The sequence below is a fragment of the Glycine soja genome, chromosome 12, assembly GCF_004193775.1.
Source record: "Glycine soja cultivar W05 chromosome 12, ASM419377v2, whole genome shotgun sequence".
NCBI lineage: Eukaryota > Viridiplantae > Streptophyta > Magnoliopsida > Fabales > Fabaceae > Glycine > Glycine soja.
Window position 1 is genome coordinate 616,016 of NC_041013.1, and position 19,432 is coordinate 635,447.

General features: G+C 33.2%; 2 protein-coding genes and 1 pseudogene across 2 annotated transcripts; 2 read left to right on the forward strand and 1 right to left on the reverse strand.

The window, feature by feature from the left end:
* Nucleotides 1–5,121: 5,121 nt before the first annotated feature.
* Nucleotides 5,122–10,466, forward strand: LOC114380030 (protein OBERON 4-like). The gene is made up of 2 exons (XM_028338924.1): nt 5,122–8,634; nt 9,521–10,466. Exons 1-2 carry the CDS (start codon nt 5,640–5,642, stop codon nt 10,075–10,077), a joined length of 3,552 nt encoding a protein of 1,183 aa, XP_028194725.1. The 5' UTR covers nt 5,122–5,639; the 3' UTR covers nt 10,078–10,466.
* Nucleotides 10,467–14,043: 3,577 nt separating this feature from the next.
* Nucleotides 14,044–16,011, forward strand: LOC114378123 (annotated as a pseudogene).
* A 1,544-nt stretch (nt 16,012–17,555) lies between these two features.
* On the reverse strand, nt 17,556–18,260 carry LOC114378648. The gene has a single exon (XM_028337294.1). The coding sequence runs from the start codon at nt 18,193–18,195 to the stop codon at nt 18,052–18,054; it is 144 nt and encodes a 47-aa protein (XP_028193095.1). The 5' UTR covers nt 18,196–18,260; the 3' UTR covers nt 17,556–18,051.
* Nucleotides 18,261–19,432: the final 1,172 nt, after the last annotated feature.

Here is a 19,432-nt window from a genome sequence, read left to right on the forward strand (position 1 = left end):
AGGAGAGAAAAAGAATTATATTTTAGTTGTAAAATTTCTATCTTTTTACTCATATATAACTCGTAATTCAGTGACTAACGGAATCTAACTTTGTGGATTGATTGAATATAGTATTTGAATTATTGCAAATATTTGTCTTTAATTTTTATGACTAAAAGAAAAACTCGTGATTCGGTGTTAAACCAATTTTAATGCAAGTTCTTCAAAATAATATATATTATTTGAGTGAATGTTCGTAAAAATTAATTTGAAAATAAATTAATTTTGGTTAAAAATAATTTTAAAGAAAAGAATTTTATATTTGAATACTTTATTTTTTAAGTTAGCAGTCACACTTAATAAAAAATTAATCTAACTCAAAAGCTATATAAAATTATTTCAACTTAATATTTATTTGAATTGAGAACAATTTTTTATTGTCAGGCTAAACATATGAGTATATATATGTAATATTATCACATACACTTGTCCCGTAAATTTAGAAAAAAATAATAATTTTGTCACAAGTCCGGACAATATAAACAAAAGAAGTTAATAGATTATTATTTTTTATAATAGACTAAATTTTTTCAATTAAAGACAAATAAAATGCACTGCAAATATAATGGCCAGTAAAGTTAGTGATGAACAAATAACAGACTGGACTGGATTATTTTTAGACCTTAACCCGTTCTTAGACCCGAATAAACTCAATGATTTGTGTGTTAAATTAAGATAGGGTATTGAGCTGGTTTATTTCTGTTAAGAGAATTTCATGGCTATTAAAAGTTTTACATAAAAAAAATGGATACTTAATGAGGTTAACTCAAAGGGTTAAATTGAATGATTAAACTTTTGATTAAATTAAAACAATTTCACACTAATTATTTCAAGTGCTGCCTCATGGTTTTGTGTATAATAATTTAAACTCATGTTACTTATATTTTATTAATTTATACTCAATTTGATCATAAATAATTTTGATTTTTGATTGAGTAGGTAAATATAAGTAGAGAGATAAAATGAATTGAATCCGTCATAAGTTATCATAAGTAAGAGGAAAGCAAGACAGATAAATTCATCAATCATTTTTTATTAAAAAAATTTAATATTTATTTTAATATTTTATAGTATATCTATTAATTTTCAATTAATTTATTTTTTATTTAAATAAATTATTATTCAAAATTTAAGATAATATATTTAATTTTTTATAATAAGCCGTTATTATTTATAAAAGATAAAATTAATTAATATATATTTATAATTTATTATTTTAATTTTAATAGATGAATAGAGCAACCTGTGAATTGAAGAAAAATAAAATAGTGGGACACTTTAAACTGATATATAGCAATTCATTTTGGCACCCCTAAGTGTCAGCGTATAAAATGTGAAGCGGTGCGCAGAGAATAAAAGATGGTCAAATTAGCGTCAACTTGAAAAGCAAAAGCATATCACGTGACGTCAAAAGCATGTACAGAGTCAAATGATGCCACCTTCACGCTATCATTCCATTTAAGTAATATGCATATCCATGCCTAACTTTTACTTACTACTACTATTTTATTAAATTTACCTTATTTTAAGTTACTCAAAGCTTTAAGCAATTTATATGTTATGTATTTATTTATAAGGTTTTATTAGAAACAATAAAAAGTACTATTATAAGATAAATGAATAATTTAATCAAATACATTCAGCATTCCTTGTATTTTAGTGTGTATATTTTTATATTCATTTTATTCTTATTAGGTTTTTAATTTTTTTGAAAAATAATAAAATAATAAAATCAAAATAATATTGGATAGTTTTTTTTTGGATGTGAGTGGGGTGTGGATTAATTGAAGAGAGTAATTATAGGAATAAAAAAATAAAAAAGATAGTTTTAAGAACAAAATGATAAAAAAATACACTAAAATATCATTTTTTTTAATAATAATATAGATAATTATATTTTTAAGTTACTGTTTCTTTTTATAATTATTTTCACAAATTACTCACTAATTTTTGTATTTAAAAAACATAAAAGAACAATTAGACAGGGATTGCCCTGTGTTTCCCTGCTAATAATTATTAAAAGAATAGTAATATTTTGTTGTTAATTGTAGGAGATGGAGATTCAGTTTATAAGAACACACTACAGGACGACAAGTTGCAGTCTGCATACAACGAAATGCGTCACTGCGTTGAAAATTAATAGTCTCCAGTTTTTGAAGATTCCCTTCCCCGCGTGAAAAAAGGTTAGGATGATCTCATCTCACATTCGATGCTTATATACATGTATTCAGATAAAACAAATTAAGGAGAAAAAGGAAATTTAAATTTAAATTGAAATAAATAATTATTTTATTTATTTTAAATTTTTTTCTTTAATAAGATAAACACAAATGTTTGTTATGATATATTTAAAACAATGTGAAAAATATTCAAAGAAAAAAATAACTACACGTTGTTATTATAAAAAATTTTACATAATTATTCAATCATAATTTATTATATATAATAAATTTATTAATTTTTTAAATAATTATCTTAAAATAATTAATAATATATAATTAAATAATAATATAAAATTATTTTACAGTAAATAAACTTTCAACTATTAACTCGTGTTCAAGTCTACATCTACACATCTATACAAAATTATAGAACAATAATTATCAATAAAAGGAGAGATTAAAAATGCGTCCTAAATTCATCTCCAGGTCCACATTGTTTCAATTGATAAGAGAAATAGGATTGTTCTATGAAAAGTAGATTGCCTACTATCTAATTGTGTGTAAAACTACTTAGTGAAAAAAGTGCATTGGTAAATAATTATTTAAATGATATTTAATTATTCGCTAATGTTAATTTACATAATTTAATTAAGTTCAATATTCTCCCACTTTGATAGCGTTACTAGTTAAATATAAGTTCAATTTAATTTGCTTAAAAGTAAGAGATAGTACTATATAAAATTATTTATTACACATTTAAATATAAAAAATATCTTGGGACAAAATAAAAATAAAAAGTATCAAGAGGAATAAAAAAAAAGTTACAACTTACAAAATCACGTGAGAACTTTGTTCACTGTATAATACACTGAAGAGTAATTAAGTCTTTTAAAGTTATTGTTAGAGTGATTCAATATTTCCTTGTATAAGATATATAGGATATAACATATAAGTATTGAAAATCTTTTAAATTGTTTCCTAAATGATAGTAAAATTAATTATCTCATGAACTAAATTAATCAATATCTAACACTTTGAAGATTATTTACGTAATTTTATTATTTAGAAAATAATATTTCAAAGACCAAATTGATAATACCCTAAAAAATAACAAAGTCATATCAAAATTTAACATGAAATAATTTATTTTCACGGTCAATGAACAACGACCATAAAAGGAAAGATATATCATTAATCATATGAATTAATTTGATGTATGATTTTTTTTAGTTTAATCAGAAGTTTCATGTTCAAATTGTATATGTAATTAAGTTAAATATTTAAAAAGAACTTTCTGTCTATGGTGATCATATTCATCTAAAATAGGATTATCTTAATTAGAAAACACATAATTTAAAATAGACGTAGGGATGATATGCATGTGTATAAATTGGGAGGTAAGGAGTACTTCCCTTCTCTCCTATCCCTAACTCGAGGTAAGTTTTTTTGAATCTTTATCCCTTAATCTTCGACAAGACCAAATAATTATAAATAAAAAAAATATAAAGGCATTTAACAAATTCAAGACTCATTTACCCATATTAAAGTTATACTGTGAATGGTCTGTCATTTACATGAAAATATAATAACACATTTATATATTTATTATTAAGAATGGTTTGTCATTTTCAACGTATAAAAAGACTTGAGAGAATAAGAAGTATGATCTGGATCCCCCTTTCTATCTTCAAATCTACTGAAAACAATAATAATAATAATTCCCATTCTATTTCCTTCAAAGGATTAAAAAAATCGTTTCTAAACTTAAGACTCCAAAATAAGGTAACCCCTACAAGAATCTTCATATAACAGGAAAATTACCATCCTTATTTAGAATCATGTTTAATTGCAGCATTACGACTTAGGAGTTTAGGTCTTTTAATCTAGTTCCAACCATTGTCTTAATGCTCTTGAAATGCGTTTCAAGTAATCAATATAGTTGGATTAGTACTGAGTTATAATAATAATAATTTCTGCGTGACTTTCAAATTGTGGTGGAGTGTTCAACACAAGGTTCATTACCATAGCTACCTAACTAATTTCTATGTTTGACTTCATTGATAAATGAAAAGTTATTAAACACCAACTTAATTGTTAGCTTTTGAAACACAATTATGGTTAACAAAACCAAAATTTGCAACTTTTACCAAGTTGTTTAATTGCAACTTCCAATTTACTGAAGAGCCAGCATCCCATATTATACTTTTTTTGCATATAAATTTAAAAGCGTCGAGCAAATTTGGAATATAATGTTAATTTATTCTGGCAATGTCTTTTGGAACAATTCTTTCGTTAAAATAACTGTGATTTTAAGTATGAAATCATTTAAACCGTAACATGTTTGACACGTTCATCTTAAATAATTCACTGGAGAAGTTTTCACCGAGTAAACTGTTGTTAACAAAAAAAAAAAAAGAACTCTCTTTTTTTTTTTATAGAAAAAAGGAACTTAGTATACACAAATTAGTGTGATAGTGTATAACTTTTTTTTCCTCATATATTTTTTTTATATAATCATATCTGAGAGAGACAGTTAAATACTAAATATAAACACTTTTTTCTAAAAAAAAATCAAACCCTAATTATCCAAGTGATGAAAAATTAATCCCTTGTAGAATATCCAGATCCAATAACAACTCAGACGCACCAACTCCTCATATTATTGATGACATTATTGGATTTGGCAAAATGAACCACCTAATTCTGCCCAAGTGTTAATTTTATGATTGATTTTGAAAATGAAAAGGAAACATTATTAAGAAGAAGCAAACAAGGGATGAAGACGTGTCAGCGAAGGAGTGGTGCAAGAAACACACAGGAATTGTGAACCCACCGCATGCAATCAAAACCACCCCTACCCTAAGTAGAAACTAGTCAAGTGCCTTTTATATTTTAAAATCCCACTATCATACGCCGGTGACGCGCAATGCGCATCCCACAGTTGGGTTTTCCCTTTCCCACCTCACGACGCATGACCAGTGCGTTGTGCGCACTTTGCGTATCAAAGTCCAACTCCTTCACCAACCTTCACCTTCTCTCTCCTCCTCAATAGTTAAACTGCGTTGACTGAGATAATTCTAAATCCCACACTTTTTTCATTTCTTTCCCTCCCCCCTCTCTTCTCTCTTTATTAATACACCGCCACCACTCGCCGGAATATCTTCGCCGGTTGCTTTTTCCGATCGCCACTCTTATTTTTTGCGTTAGCTCTCTTTGTTTTTGGCCTTTTCGCTTCCCTTTCAAACGCAGTAACTTCTCTGTTCCGGTCCATTCTGTTCTCGCATCATCTTAAACTAGGGTTCCCGGAAACCCTAGCCGTGGTTGCTATAACTGCTCCATGAGTTTGGGAGAAACCTTGCTGGAGCTATTCAGATTCAGCTTGTTGAGATAAACGACGGCGCTTCGCTCTGCGTTTTGGTGAATTTTTTTTTTCTGAACATGAAGAGATTGAGATCGAGCGAGGATCTCCATTCCTACGGTGGAGATAAGGGTAATGGTTGCAAGGATTCGAACAATCTGAACCGTTCGTTTTCGTCGGCGCAGCGGAGCTTTTACTACAAGCCGGAGTATGCGCGCAAGGGTTTGGTCTCGTCGTCTTCGTCGTCGTCGCGGTACGAGAGGGATCGGACAGTGGAGGAGGATCGGGAGGGTTCGCGGCTGGTTCGGAAGCGATCAGAGCACGATTTCGAGGCTTTCGATCGGAGGAAGGGGTTCGATCGGTACAGGGAGAGTGACCGGGGTTTGATTCACCGGTCAGAGAGTTTCTGCGGCGGCGGCGGGTCGCAGAGGGATCAGTTTCCGAAGGGGTTTCGGTCGGAGAGGGAGCGTTCGCGGAGGGAGGGGAGCGTGTCGTCGTGGCGGCGAGGGTTGAAGGATTTGGATGATAGAGAGAGGGTAGTGCGTTCCCCTAAGGGTTTGAGGGATGCGAAGTCTCCTTCGTGGTCGAAGGATTCTGTTTCTGAGAGCGAGCAATCGAAGAAGAGATCTTCTTCTTCTCCCAGGCCCTCCAGAGATGGTAACTCCATCAAGTCTAAGTCCAAGTCTCCCACTTGGTCTAAGGATTCGGAGAGCGAGCAGTCCAAGAGTGTTGAGGTGAAGAAGGCTGAGGAGGAGTCGTTGCAGCAGGTTCAGAGTGGGAGTGGGAGTGGTAGTGAGATGGAGGAAGGGGAGCTTGAGCCTGAACCCCAAGCGGAAACGGTTCCTCCCGTGAGCGAAGACTTGCCCTCTGTTGCTATGGAGACTGATGAGAAGCAAGCTCAGAAGAATGAATGCCACCCTAATGATGACAGCACTGATGCTGCTGTGGATGAGAGACGGGAGTTGTCCAGTAAGGAAGAAGTGAAACCTAATGAGGAGGTTGGTTGTTGTGAGGTAAAGGATGGAGAGGAGATAGAAGCTGATGAGATGGCAGATGTTCGGGATGATTTGTCTGAGAAAATGCTTGTTACTGAGACTGAAGTTGAGTCTGTGGGTAATGGTGATGATGATAAAAAGGAGGAGGCTTTGGATGCTGGAGCTGAGTGCGAGGAGGAAACAAAGAAGGGTGCGGATGTGGATAAGCAGGACAAGGACAAGAACAAGGGTGTAGATCTAGGAACCGGCGCGGATGTTGTCAAACCTGAGTTAAATGATGGAGTATCAACAGGAAATGAAGTTCCAAAGGAAGTGGATAGAGAAATGATGATGGAGAGTGCGGTCAATATTGCAAAGGATAAAGGCAAAGGTGTCTCTGTTGCACTTGTACCACCTACTAATGTTGTTCATGCTTTAGATGATAGCTTGTGGTTGGACAGAGGGTCGAGAGACCTCCCGACGTGTTCTGTTGATGTTATAGAAGGTCCAAGCACAAGGGGATTCGAGTTGTTTTCCAGATCTCCTGTTAGGAAAGTGGAGAAAGTAGACCACTCAGTTCTCAACAAGCACAAGGATGACATGGAGCAGCTTGATCTTACTCTTAGCTTGCCGAATGTTCTGTTACCTATTGGTGCTCATGAGACAACATCGCAAGCCCCTGGATCCCCCAGTCAAGCACGGAGTGTGCAGTCTTTAAGTAATACATTTTGTACTAACTCAGATGGTTTTACTGCATCAATGTCCTTTTCAGGTTCCCAATCATTCTATCATAATCCAAGCTGTTCTCTGACAAAAACTTCAGTGGACTATGAGCAATCTGTTGGCAGTCGCCCCTTATTCGGGGGAATAGATCAAGTTTCCCAGGGATGTTGGCAAGGTCAGTCTCAGAGCGATCCCAAACAGAAAGAAGTTCCTTTTGGTCAAAGAACCTCGGCAAACGGAAATGGCTCCCTTTTCCAGCCTCAGGCATCATGGGGTGTTTTAGACAGTCAAGCTGTAAAGGGTCAACATTCCAGGGTTCTAGAAGGAAGTTCAAAAATGAGCAGTGGACTTGACAGGCAATTGAGTTTTCATAAACAGTTTTCAGGCCAGTCAAGACGCCATGACGATGTTAGATCTCCGTCACAGAGTGTTGGGTCTCATGATATTGGATCAAATTATAGCTTTGAGAAAAAGAGAGAGGTAAGAGAGAGGGGTAGTGGTAGTCTGTATCGAACTACAAGCCAGAAGGAACAAGAACAACTTCTGGTGGGTGGAGTTGATTTTGTTGAGACAATCATTGCAAGAATTGTTTCTGAACCTGTTCATGCAATGTCCAGAAAGTTTCATGAAATGACCGGACAGTCCATAGTATGTCTGAAAGAGGGTATTCGTGAAATCATGCTTAATGCAGATAAGCACGGGCAGATACTTGCTTTTCAAAAAGTTCTGCTGAACAGATCTGATATAATCTTGGATGTCCTATTGAAGTGTCACAGAGTGCAACTGGAAATTTTGGTTGCTTTAAAAACTGGTTTGACTCATTTTCTTCACCTAGAGAGCAGCATTTCATCTTCTGAGTTGGCTCAAATTTTTCTGAACTTAAGGTGTAAGAATCTTTCATGTCGAAGTCAGTTGCCTGTGGACGAATGTGATTGCAAGGTTTGTGCACAGAAGAATGGTTTTTGCAGGGAGTGTATGTGCCTTGTGTGTTCAAAGTTTGACAATGCCTCAAATACATGTAGTTGGGTTGGATGTGATGTTTGCCTTCATTGGTGCCATACTGACTGTGGATTACGGGAATCTTATATTAGAAATGGGCCTGGGACAAAAGGGATGACTGAGATGCAGTTTCACTGTATTGCTTGTGATCATCCTTCTGAGATGTTTGGCTTTGTCAAGGAGGTGTTTCAAAATTTTGCAAAAGAATGGTCAGTTGAAACCCTTTGCAAAGAGCTTGAATATGTAAAGAGAATTTTTTCTGCGAGCAAGGATATGAGAGGGAGACAGTTGCATGAGATTGCAGAGCAAGTGCTGCCAAGGTTGGCAAATAAGTCCAATCTCCCTGAGGTTTTGAGGCACATCATGTCTTTCCTTTCGGGTAAGTAAAAAATTTCTTCCATTATTACATACTTATACTGTACTGTTGTTTTAATATTTTTAGCCTCTAATTTTACAGTATCTAAAATGCTTGCATTAAGCTCTCATTTTTATACATGGAAAATTAAGTGGGATTTGATGACTGATGAGTGAACTGTTTTTTGCTAACTTGCAGTTAACTACTAGTATTTAGTACATCTGACGTTGATTATATGTGAATCAAGATACTCGGACTCTCGGAGTCTTTGGTCCATATTGGTTGTGTTAAATTTTTTCTAACCATGGCCTAAGGACTTGTCACCTGTATTCCAATTTCCACAATAATTAAAACATTTACATAAAACATGTGAAGCATTCCTTTTCTTTGCGTAATATTAGATGGGATTATTATTATTATTGTTACTGAAAGTTATTCTTTCTATCTGAATGACAAATGAAAATATTATGGTTGTCAGATTTGGTAAACTTCTGAATTAAAGAAACATAGTTTATTAAAGTGGCTTTATGATAAAGCGAAAAATCTGAGTATGAGTCGTTTATTTTGCTGCAGTCATTCTGTTAAAATTGGTATGTTTTGGAAAACCATTTTTGCATCTCTGTCAGATTAATATTCATTTATTCGTACTGAATACAAAACCTGGGGAAAATGCTGCATTCTTATTGCTTGTTCTGCTGATCTTCTAATGGCCAATGTATATTTTAAGCCATAGGAAACGTAGTGAATAGTGATGGTGTTCCTGGATATGAGATATTACAGATCTGGGGTCATGCTATTTCCAAGTTTGATTTTGTTAGGCATTGATTTTCTTTTTGATGTTTGCATAACTAGTTTTTGTCAAAGGTTAAACCATATGGCTGTGTATTTACATGTATTATGGTCATTGCAGATGGTGATTCTTCCAAATTACCCATGACAACAAACTTTTCTGGGAAGGAACAAATTAAAGAAAACAATGGAGTAGCTGGGCCCAGCCAGGAAGCAACTTGGATGAAATCTATTTATTCAGAAAAGCCACCTCTGTTAGAAAGGCCTGCAAATATCCTTCCTACCTTTGACCAGAATGATAAAAGAACTCTTGTGCAAGAATTGCAGATGAGTAGTATCCAGAAGGACTTCTGTTTTGATGAATTGGAGAGTATAGTAAAAATTAAACAGGCAGAGGCTAAAATGTTTCAATCACGTGCTGATGATGCTAGAAGAGAAGCTGAAGGGTTGAAGCGCATTGCCCTTGCAAAGAATGAGAAAATTGAGGAAGAATATACCAATCGAATTGCCAAGTTACGATTGACTGAGACTGATGAAATTCGTAAACAAAAATTTGAAGAAGCCCAAGCATTAGAAAGAGCACATCTGGAGTATTTGAACATGAAAATGAGAATGGAGACAGACATTAAAGATCTGTTATCCAAAATGGAAGCTACCAAAATGAGCCTTGCCATGTGATCAGATCAAAAAAATCTAGAATAGTACTTTCAGGTAAATGTATTATGTCCCATCCTGAAATTTGTAGGTTCTGATGTCACCACCTTATTGTTGTGAGCTACTTTAGTCCTGATCCGTAGTTGTATCTATTGTTGTAGTCCGTTTTGCTTTTTAGCTGCTAACCAAAACCTGTAGAGTGCATCAGTTATTAGTCTTATGAAACAATATCAGTTATGAAAGCAATTTAAAATAGATTATCATCCAAACGCACTTACAACAATTCCCAGCTTGTGAATGGGTTTGCTGTACAGGCTCTTTTGTACTGACTGTCAGCAGATGGAGATTATAAAATTATAACTATAACTTGGTGGCTATTGTACTTTGATCGTTGCCATCAAGTCATGATTTCATTACTGTTGCATTTTGTCAATTGATGATTTCATGGTTATCTCTGCACCATTGTAAACCAGCTGGACCTTTTACATCCCTCCTTTCTGATGTTTCATGTTCATGGTTGTTGCACGGGTCTTTTTTTCCCTGAGAAAGTTCATTATTTAAAATCAATGCATAAATATTTCCAGATCATCATTACAATTATAATTCAAAGACCAGTCATCAATTCCTGTGTCTGAGAGACTTGTGCGTGCTGACAGTGTGCAAGACTATTTTTTTTTTCTTTCTCTTATGGTGGTGGTGGTGAATGCATGGCCTAGAACTAGTGTGATACTTTTTCAAGTATGCTATCTTCACCATGGCCACTGCGCCCACCGTCCTCCCCACATCTGCCAGGGCGACCATTCGCACCATCAAGAGGGCCTCCAGGTCTTGATGGAGCTCTCTGACTATTGCTCCATCTGATACCCATTTCTTTATTTTCGTATTCAAATGAAAGAGATTTGGCTCATGGAATACTAATACTACTGTTATCTAAAGAGTATTTAAAGAGGGGAGGGGTGAAGATTCCGATTAATTTTAGTCATTAAGATTTTGAATCTAAAACATGATTTCATCCACACACAAAAAAGAAATTATTGGGTGGACTCAAACCCAACGCCTTATTCTTACACACAATCAACAAAAAAAAATAAAATTAAGTGGTAAAATAAAATGAGATACTTAATCATTTATTGCGTTTAATTTGATTTCTTCTATTAAGAACATGATTTAATTCATTTCTCACTTAAATTTATTGATTTTTCAATTCATAAAAATATTCTTATATTTAATTATAGTAAAAAAGATAATTATAATAAATATTTTTTTGATTAAATTAAATTGTTAAATCTTAAATGAATGTTGATTTTATATGATATAGTAATTGATTAGTTAAATTTTATAAAATACTGCATTTTTTATAATTACGGTAACTTTTCTGTTTATTTTCATGTTTTTTTTTTAATTATGGTAATTAGGATTGGAAATAGATTATTGGGTAGACTTTCTCAAACAAATAATTAACCAATCGAAAATCACGGAATACCAACGCTACCTCCAAAGAGAGATTCCCAACATATATATAGAGTTTAGTACCAAATAAATCAGTCCTAGTTCTGAGTTTACTCAGGTTGAAATTTATGGATTTTGGACTCCATATTAAGGTTCAAAACGTTTATCTTATCATTTTTTTAACTTCTAGTTCTAATGACTTGCCTACAAAATATACATTGGTTAAATGTTGAAACATAATAAACAAAATTGCACAAGAGCACCTTACCGGCTTACCCTCTATTTTGGTTTTGAATTTTTGTACTAGCTTCTCCACTTTTAGATGGTAGAAGTTCGTTTTGTATCTTAAAAAAAAAGGTAGAAGCTCGTTTGTCTTTTAAAATGTAAATTTCAAAATACAGAGTCCAATATAGTTATGATTATTGTTAGAATGAAACATATTTTATATTTTCATCGTTTATGTAGGTAAAGCAACAAACTATATTCTGTATATTTATTTATTATTTTCACATTATTATAATAATATTAATTATGTATATTAACATATTTATTAGATGTTTTAATTTTGGTTGAATAAAATATTTTAATTGGTGATTTTTGAGGGCAAATAAATTTACTGGTTAAATCATTTTAATTTATAAGGGACCCAAATGAGGATTTAAAGTATTTGTTAAAAGAAAAATGACAGAAAATATGATTGTAAAATTGAAATATTAGAATAATATTATTAAAGTAAAAACTATCAAATAATTAAATTCAAACAAAATATTATAAAAAAATTATAAACATACATCCGTTATAATAAAAATATAATTATAAGCTTAAAATTAAATAATTAGATGAAGATATATAATGACTAAAAATATCTTGATTTTGTGAATTTAAATAACTTTATCTTAAACTACTATTAATAGTCTAAACATGGTCTAATCGATGTCGGACTCTAAGATCCAATGGGCAAGGAAGATGCGATGAGAGCGAATTGTGCTTCTTCTGGTCAGCAAGGTATCATATGTAACACTTGGAAATTCGAAACATACAAATAATTTTCAGGATCCATTATCATTAGCACATGCACATGTTTTATGTTTATTAATTCTTCTTTCCCCTCTACACCCACCCTTGCCTGTGCCCTCCAATAGCATTCACCAGAAACTAGGACGCAAAGCAGCTTATATATACGAGATCATTTTGTGTAGGCATATACCTAATATTTCATTCTTACATGCAATTAATAAAAAATTGACAAGAGGTCAAATATAAAGGAAAAATATTATTCATTTATTAGTTTTAATTTGATTCTTTCTAATAAAGAAATGATACAGTTAATTTTCATTGATAAAGATTTTATCTTATAAAGATATCTTAAATAGTAATAAAAATTCAATTTCTCTTATTATCTTTTATTTATGTAAATATAACAAAATATGTAGCAAATTAACTAAACTAGAAATTTCATTAATATATTTTCTATGTATTTTTAATAGATTATTGAAATATAGTTTTTATGTATTTTTTAAAATGTTCTTTGTAAATTATATTATATAAAAATATAATATATTAATAAATTTCTATTTATTATTAATAAAATTATTAAACTCATTCAACAAGAAATTATTTATATCTAGAGTTGATAAATTTTTTGGCCAAATACTGCTTATATAATATATTTTAAATAATCTATTTTGAAATTTTAATTTATATTATATACGATATATTAAATATATTAGTATTTATATATATTTTAAAATCTATTTATACATTCATTTTAAAATACATATAAAATGTATTTATAAATTATATTAAATAAAATATAATAAAAAAAGATACAAAACATATTAATAAAATTTTATTCGTTATTAATAAAATTATTAAAATCGTTCAACAATAAATTATTCATATCTAGAGTTGATAAACCACAGGTATCTTAATTATTATCATTGAAAAAATAATTTTTAAGGCTAAGCTAGATGCCCGTCGCAGGTAATACGGAGAAAAACTAGGTCGGAAAAGTCAAACAATTGAATTACTCATCTCTAGCATTAAATTAATCTATCTCTATTATAGTAAACATTAATTAATCTCATAACTTTTTATGGGCAAATACTAACCGGTGCATTAAGGACACTAATTAAGGAACTAAGAACACTGCTTAGCAAAGATATTTTTTTATATAAATAATTTCATTTTAATATTTTTAAAAATAAACAATAAATTTAAATATCCTCTATAATGTAATGTTATTTTCTCTTAATGGCATATAAAATTATTTGATATTTATCTCAATGATTAAAAATATGTAATAAAGTATGCTAAATTAATGTTTCTTGATATTTTTAATACACTTACTAATGAAAATTTAAGAAAATCCCATGTTCATCCATTAAATATTTAAGTCTACATTTTATTTAATAAAACAAACTTGCAATTCCCTGCACTGCATAGATGGAAAGAGGCGAATTGTTAGCAACGTGTGGTCTGCCGTGGCACCATAAAACCGAGTATAGCTTCATCCTCTGCTCTTGCACACGAAGACTCTTCTCTTCCTTAGCAACCCCACTTCTTAGTTACATATCCACATTTGCTTGTCTTGTTTAGGTGGTTGGTGAGAATGTCAGAGACATTCATATTCACACTTTCTCTGGTTATGCTATGTGCTGCTTCAGCTTTTGCAGCAGTTCCACACAGGTTGCCCGAAGGTGATGCTCTCTTTTGATGCCCTTTCATGTATTCTAACGACAACATTATATTAAACATTTTCCATTATAATGGGCTAGTGTGCTTTGATTCTGATACTTGACATATGTTACAATTTTCACATGTAATGTAACATGTTGTGCTTGTTTTTTTCCATTTCTGACAGTTTACCTCAAGAATGGTAACTTTGAGGAGAAGCCAAACCCCAAATACCTCAAGAAAACGAGACTGATTGGGAAATATGCTCTTCCAAAATGGGAGATCAGTGGTCATGTTGAGTATATCTCAGGGGGGCCACAACCTGGGGGTATGTACTTCCCAGTTAGTCATGGAGTGCATGCTGTGAGGCTTGGAAATTAGGCCTCAATCTCACAAACCATAAAGGTCAAACCTGGCAAGTGGTATGCTCTAATTCTAGGAGCCTCAAGGACTTGTGCTCAAGATGAGCTTTTAAGGATCTCAGTGCCTCCACAATCTGGAGATGTTCCTTTGCAGACCCTTTACAGCCTCAATGGAGATGTTATTGCTTGGGGATTCCGGCCAACTTCTTCTGTTGCCAAAGTGATACTCCACAACCCTGGAATTCAAGAAGACCCTGCCTGTGGCCCACTCTTGGATGCCGTTGCTATCGCAGAGTTCTGCTCTCCAAAGCCTGCAAGAGGTAATTAAACATATCACATTACTTATTTGATATGTTTGCAAAATAATGTCAACCTAATTTGATATCTTTGATAAGATGCAACTCACTTTTCTAGTGTTTTCCAAATCCGTACTTAGTAAAATTATGTGTTACACTAGGCAGTCCTGATACATAATTGAGTTTTGTTAACCTTTTCTCGTATATTGAAAAATCTGACTGCATGTCACGTATAGATTAGTCAAGATTATGGACACGTAATGGTTCCATAGTCTTGGTTAGCCTTATGTCACATAAAAAACTTCGTATCCCATTGCCAGAGACTCTTCGCTATGCGAAGGTATGGAGGAGGGATATTGTACGCAGCCTTATGTCACATGTTATAGAATTTTTTAATTTATGAGAATATCAATTATATGTTTTCACTATGCCTTGCTTTGGGAGTTGTGTTTTGCCTATTTGGGTGACTAATAAGACTACATACAATATGATCTCTTGCAGCTAATTTGGTTAAAAATCCGGGGTTTGAGGAGGGTCCATTCCCTATTTTCAACTCTACAAACGGTGTTCTGCTTCCTCCCGAACAAGAAGATCATGTGTCTCCACTCCCTGGTTGGATGATTGAATCCCTCAAAGCCGTGAAGTTCATAGATGCAAAGCATTTCGATGTCCCATTTGGACAGGGAGCAGTAGAGCTTATTGGTGGCAGGGAAAGTGTCATTGCCCAAATTCTCAGAACAGTTCCCAACAAAGTTTATAACATGAAGTTGACAATTGGAGACGCCAGAAACGGTTGTCATGGATCAATGATGGTTGAAGCATTTGCAGCAAAAGATACCCTCAAAGTTCCCTTCAAATCTGAGGGAAAGGGTAAATTCAAGACCGTGAGTTTCAAGTTCAGAGCGATTGAAAACAGAACAAGAATCACATTCTATAGCTCTTTCTACCATACAAGAATTCATGACTACGGATCTCTTTGTGGCCCTGTTATTGATCAAGTTATAGTGTATCCTGTCGCCTGAACACTGTTTTTTCCATACCTAATACTAGTAATTTATATTTTGCATTGTATGTGAAGATGAAAAATATTGTGTCGGTCTTAAGTGACTAAATTTATCCTTTCCTTTTCTTCCTGTAACACGTGAGAATTTTAATAAAATGATGTTTTGGAGTATGGACTTCCTCGACCCCCAATCAATGTATAATATATAGTGCATATCTTACATAGAGTATGATATATTTTTACAAGCTGTTTACGTATTTTTTTTTAACATATTTCAATGTGCGCACACAGACACAAACTAGTTAAAAATGTTTGGTACCTAATGATTTCTGGTGACACTTTAGTTGCTAATTGTTATCGAGGTTCTTTGTTTTGTAATATGAACAAAATAACTAATATTTTCCCTCCATGGCTCCCTAAACTATCAAACGGGAAACAGGGATCGAATATGCATGTGCCGAGGCATCAATAGCATAACATTAACATCTAATGCTAGTGCAAGGAATACTTTATTTTAAGCACGCAGCTTCAGAAAACGTAATAAGGCTTGAGCGGAGACATTGTATGCATTGTAAAGGAAGTACGGAAAGATCATAAATGCGTACTTGTGACCAAGCATGTGACAAAAGAAACCTATTCTGGAATATTTTAAATACAGTCAGATTGGTGACTGAATATACGAGTAAATTTAATGAAAAGATAAATGAATTTATGCACTTAGGAGTTATTCCTCATGTTCTGGTAATTAAAGAAGAAGAAAATATAGAATTGCAGATGGGATTTTGTCACCATAAAGTTCTCAGCATCCCAATTAGCACACCGAGGGTCTTTACTATCAGGTTCTTTTTTTTCTATCACCTTTAAGACAACCCCATCTTTCCTCTACCACTGATGTGCATATGCACAATCTGAGACCACCAAACTTGAATTGAAGTGACTTAAACTGAGGATGAATCAGTTATAGAGTTCTTGGGATCAGCTACATGGCTTATGGATGTGTGAGGAGCTGATTCAATTCAGAGTTAACGTCAAACTAACTTTAATTAACTGATACAAAGGAATAGGATGTGGGTCATGGGAATAGTTTATCTACATGACTACATCCCTAAAAAAATAAGACATTGCATTTATCTTCTCACTATTCACAACTATTTACGACTGTTTACAATTATTTTATCCAAATACTATTACCTTCACATCTCATCACGCACATGAATTTTGGAGATTCATCTAGAATTTCAACTGCAATATCTTAATTATTTGGATACCTAAGAAAAGAATATGCTAGATGTATAGGTATCGGGATCTATGATGATGATCATTAATCTGGGTATCAAAGGCAGAGCCAATTCTCGGTATGTTCTGACACCATTCTAAACCTCATGAAACAATCTGAAAATTTCATATTCATGGTGCCAATTCCTTTTATTTTATATCTTTCTCGGCCTACATAGTGATTGAGATAGTTAACAAGTTTAGGTTGCACTTGCGTTTTAGTATACAAAACGATTTCAAAAGTTAAGAAGTTGATAACAGATCTATAAAGGGAATGATCTTCTATGACAAACTCTAGTTAACTATCACAAGTTCTTTGTCAACAAGTATAGTACACCAAATCCTTCATTATGTGTTCTTCACATAAACGAAATTGTGGTCTCAACCCTCAATCCGTTTAAAAATGGGCGAGGGAGAGCTAGCAAATTCACACGCAGTAGGTAATCTTAAGTAACCAATTTTATGAATAAAAAAATAATTGTCACGGAAAGATAGCAGCACTTTTGGAGAACACTTGTTTCAGCTCAATAAAACTATTGTCTAAAACAAGGTCAGATGATTACAATAGTAATTACACGGCAACGAAGCCAATCAAGTACCCAACTTTTGGGTACTCAACTCAAACGGGTCCAATTAATTTCAAGACCTTATCTTTTCCCTGATCAACTAACCCTATAAGCCACCAGTTTCAAAGACCCAATTTTTTCCACCTTGTGCCCCAAGAATTCTTCAATTCAACCTCAAGAGACACAAGACAATCCAATTTGCATTTGCAGTGATTGATCTTCAATGTGTTGTAATCCTCCACTTTCCTACACCCCTCTTTGTCGTCGGGTGTGGCAAAAGCAATAACGTGACGCCGAGGGTGGGTGCCCATATGGACAAAGATCGAAATTTCGATGCTCTCATAGCTGAAACGCAAGTTAGAGTGAAGGGTCTAATCGGAAATAGCGTGGTCGTGCCAGCAGAGGAGCATGGCTATGCAGCGTCCGAAGATGTAGAAGCGCGTCTTCTGCTGTTTTGCAACCAGATAGCATCGTTTTCGAAGGCTTGTTTTCCGGCAAGATTGGGAGAGAGCCATGCTTAGATACTCAAACTCAAACTAAAACCTTTGACGAGAGAGAATGGTTACATTGGCCCAACCGTCTCAGCTTGTTTTATAGAACAACTTTGGGGTCCACTCCTTTGTTTAGTAATACTCCATCTCTCTTTTGATCTTCAACTTGCCGTGGGGCCCCACTTTTATACGTTAATCTCAATTCACCATGCATTATGTTGTTCAATTTTCATGTCACAATCACAATCTTATACTAAGCTAGTATTGTATTATTATACTTTACGCCGACCAGAAAATTAGGCCACAATTTCCAAACGCTATTTCAACAAGATATTTTTGGCCCAAAATACTAACACATGAATCAACTAACATAATATATTTCAACTTAACAAGAATCTTGAAGTCAAATTTTACATATACAAACACATTGAATATTCATATAAAGAATTTTATTATTTATAATTTATAATAATTTTATGTGACTCGAATAAAATATTATTTCTTACGTTCAACTAATAATTTATGAAAGAAGAAAATACCATCATTCATTTTGAATCCAATAAAAAAACGCAATTATCGTTTAATAAAAGTAAAAAAACAATGGCATTATCATTTAATAAAAGGAAATCTAAGAAGTAAAAGAAAAGTTTGCATGCTTTTTATTATATGCATTGAGTTCATACGGGTCTAGAAGGAATTTATATGGTGTATAGTCAGCGGGAAGGACAAAGAAAAGAATCCAAAATGGTCAAAAAGAGGGAGGAGAAAGTTGCATGGATGACAAGGACGATTCCATAAGCAATGAATTAAATTAGGAAAATGAAAAAAATTAGAAGAATAAGAATCCGTGTGCTAGCTATAGTATGGAATATGGATGGTGTTAGGAAATTTCGTTTCCAAATACAACCCCCCGCCACTACACAGGTGGCATTTATTGTCCTTATCCAATCACGTTTTTCTCAACAGGAAATAAAATGTTTGACTGTAGCAACTATCAGATGCAAATGTAGTTTGTGGCCACTGGTCACTTTGGCGGCAGAAAATAACATGTCGGCTAGTTTATTCCAGATAAGATTGAATTATTGAATATGCCTAGTCACCCATCAACCCTTCTGCTTCTGTCCCCATCTTTTTTCCATTCAAAAACCTCATACAATTTTACTTTCTCCACCCATCTTACTATACTGTATAGTAGTATTCTATTACCCCAAATAAACCCTTTCATTAATTCTTCCATCTCCATATAATTAAGAATGGGTAC

Coding starts and splice junctions, on each gene's coding strand:
- LOC114380030 (XM_028338924.1), top strand. CDS start 5,640: ATGAAGAGATTGAGATCGAGCGAGGATCTCCATTCCTACGGTGGAGAT. Junction 8,635..9,520: donor CATCATGTCTTTCCTTTCGG/GTAAGTAAAAAA, acceptor TGGTCATTGCAG/ATGGTGATTCTTCCAAATTA.
- LOC114378648 (XM_028337294.1), bottom strand. CDS start 18,195: ATGGCTCTCTCCCAATCTTGCCGGAAAACAAGCCTTCGAAAACGATGC.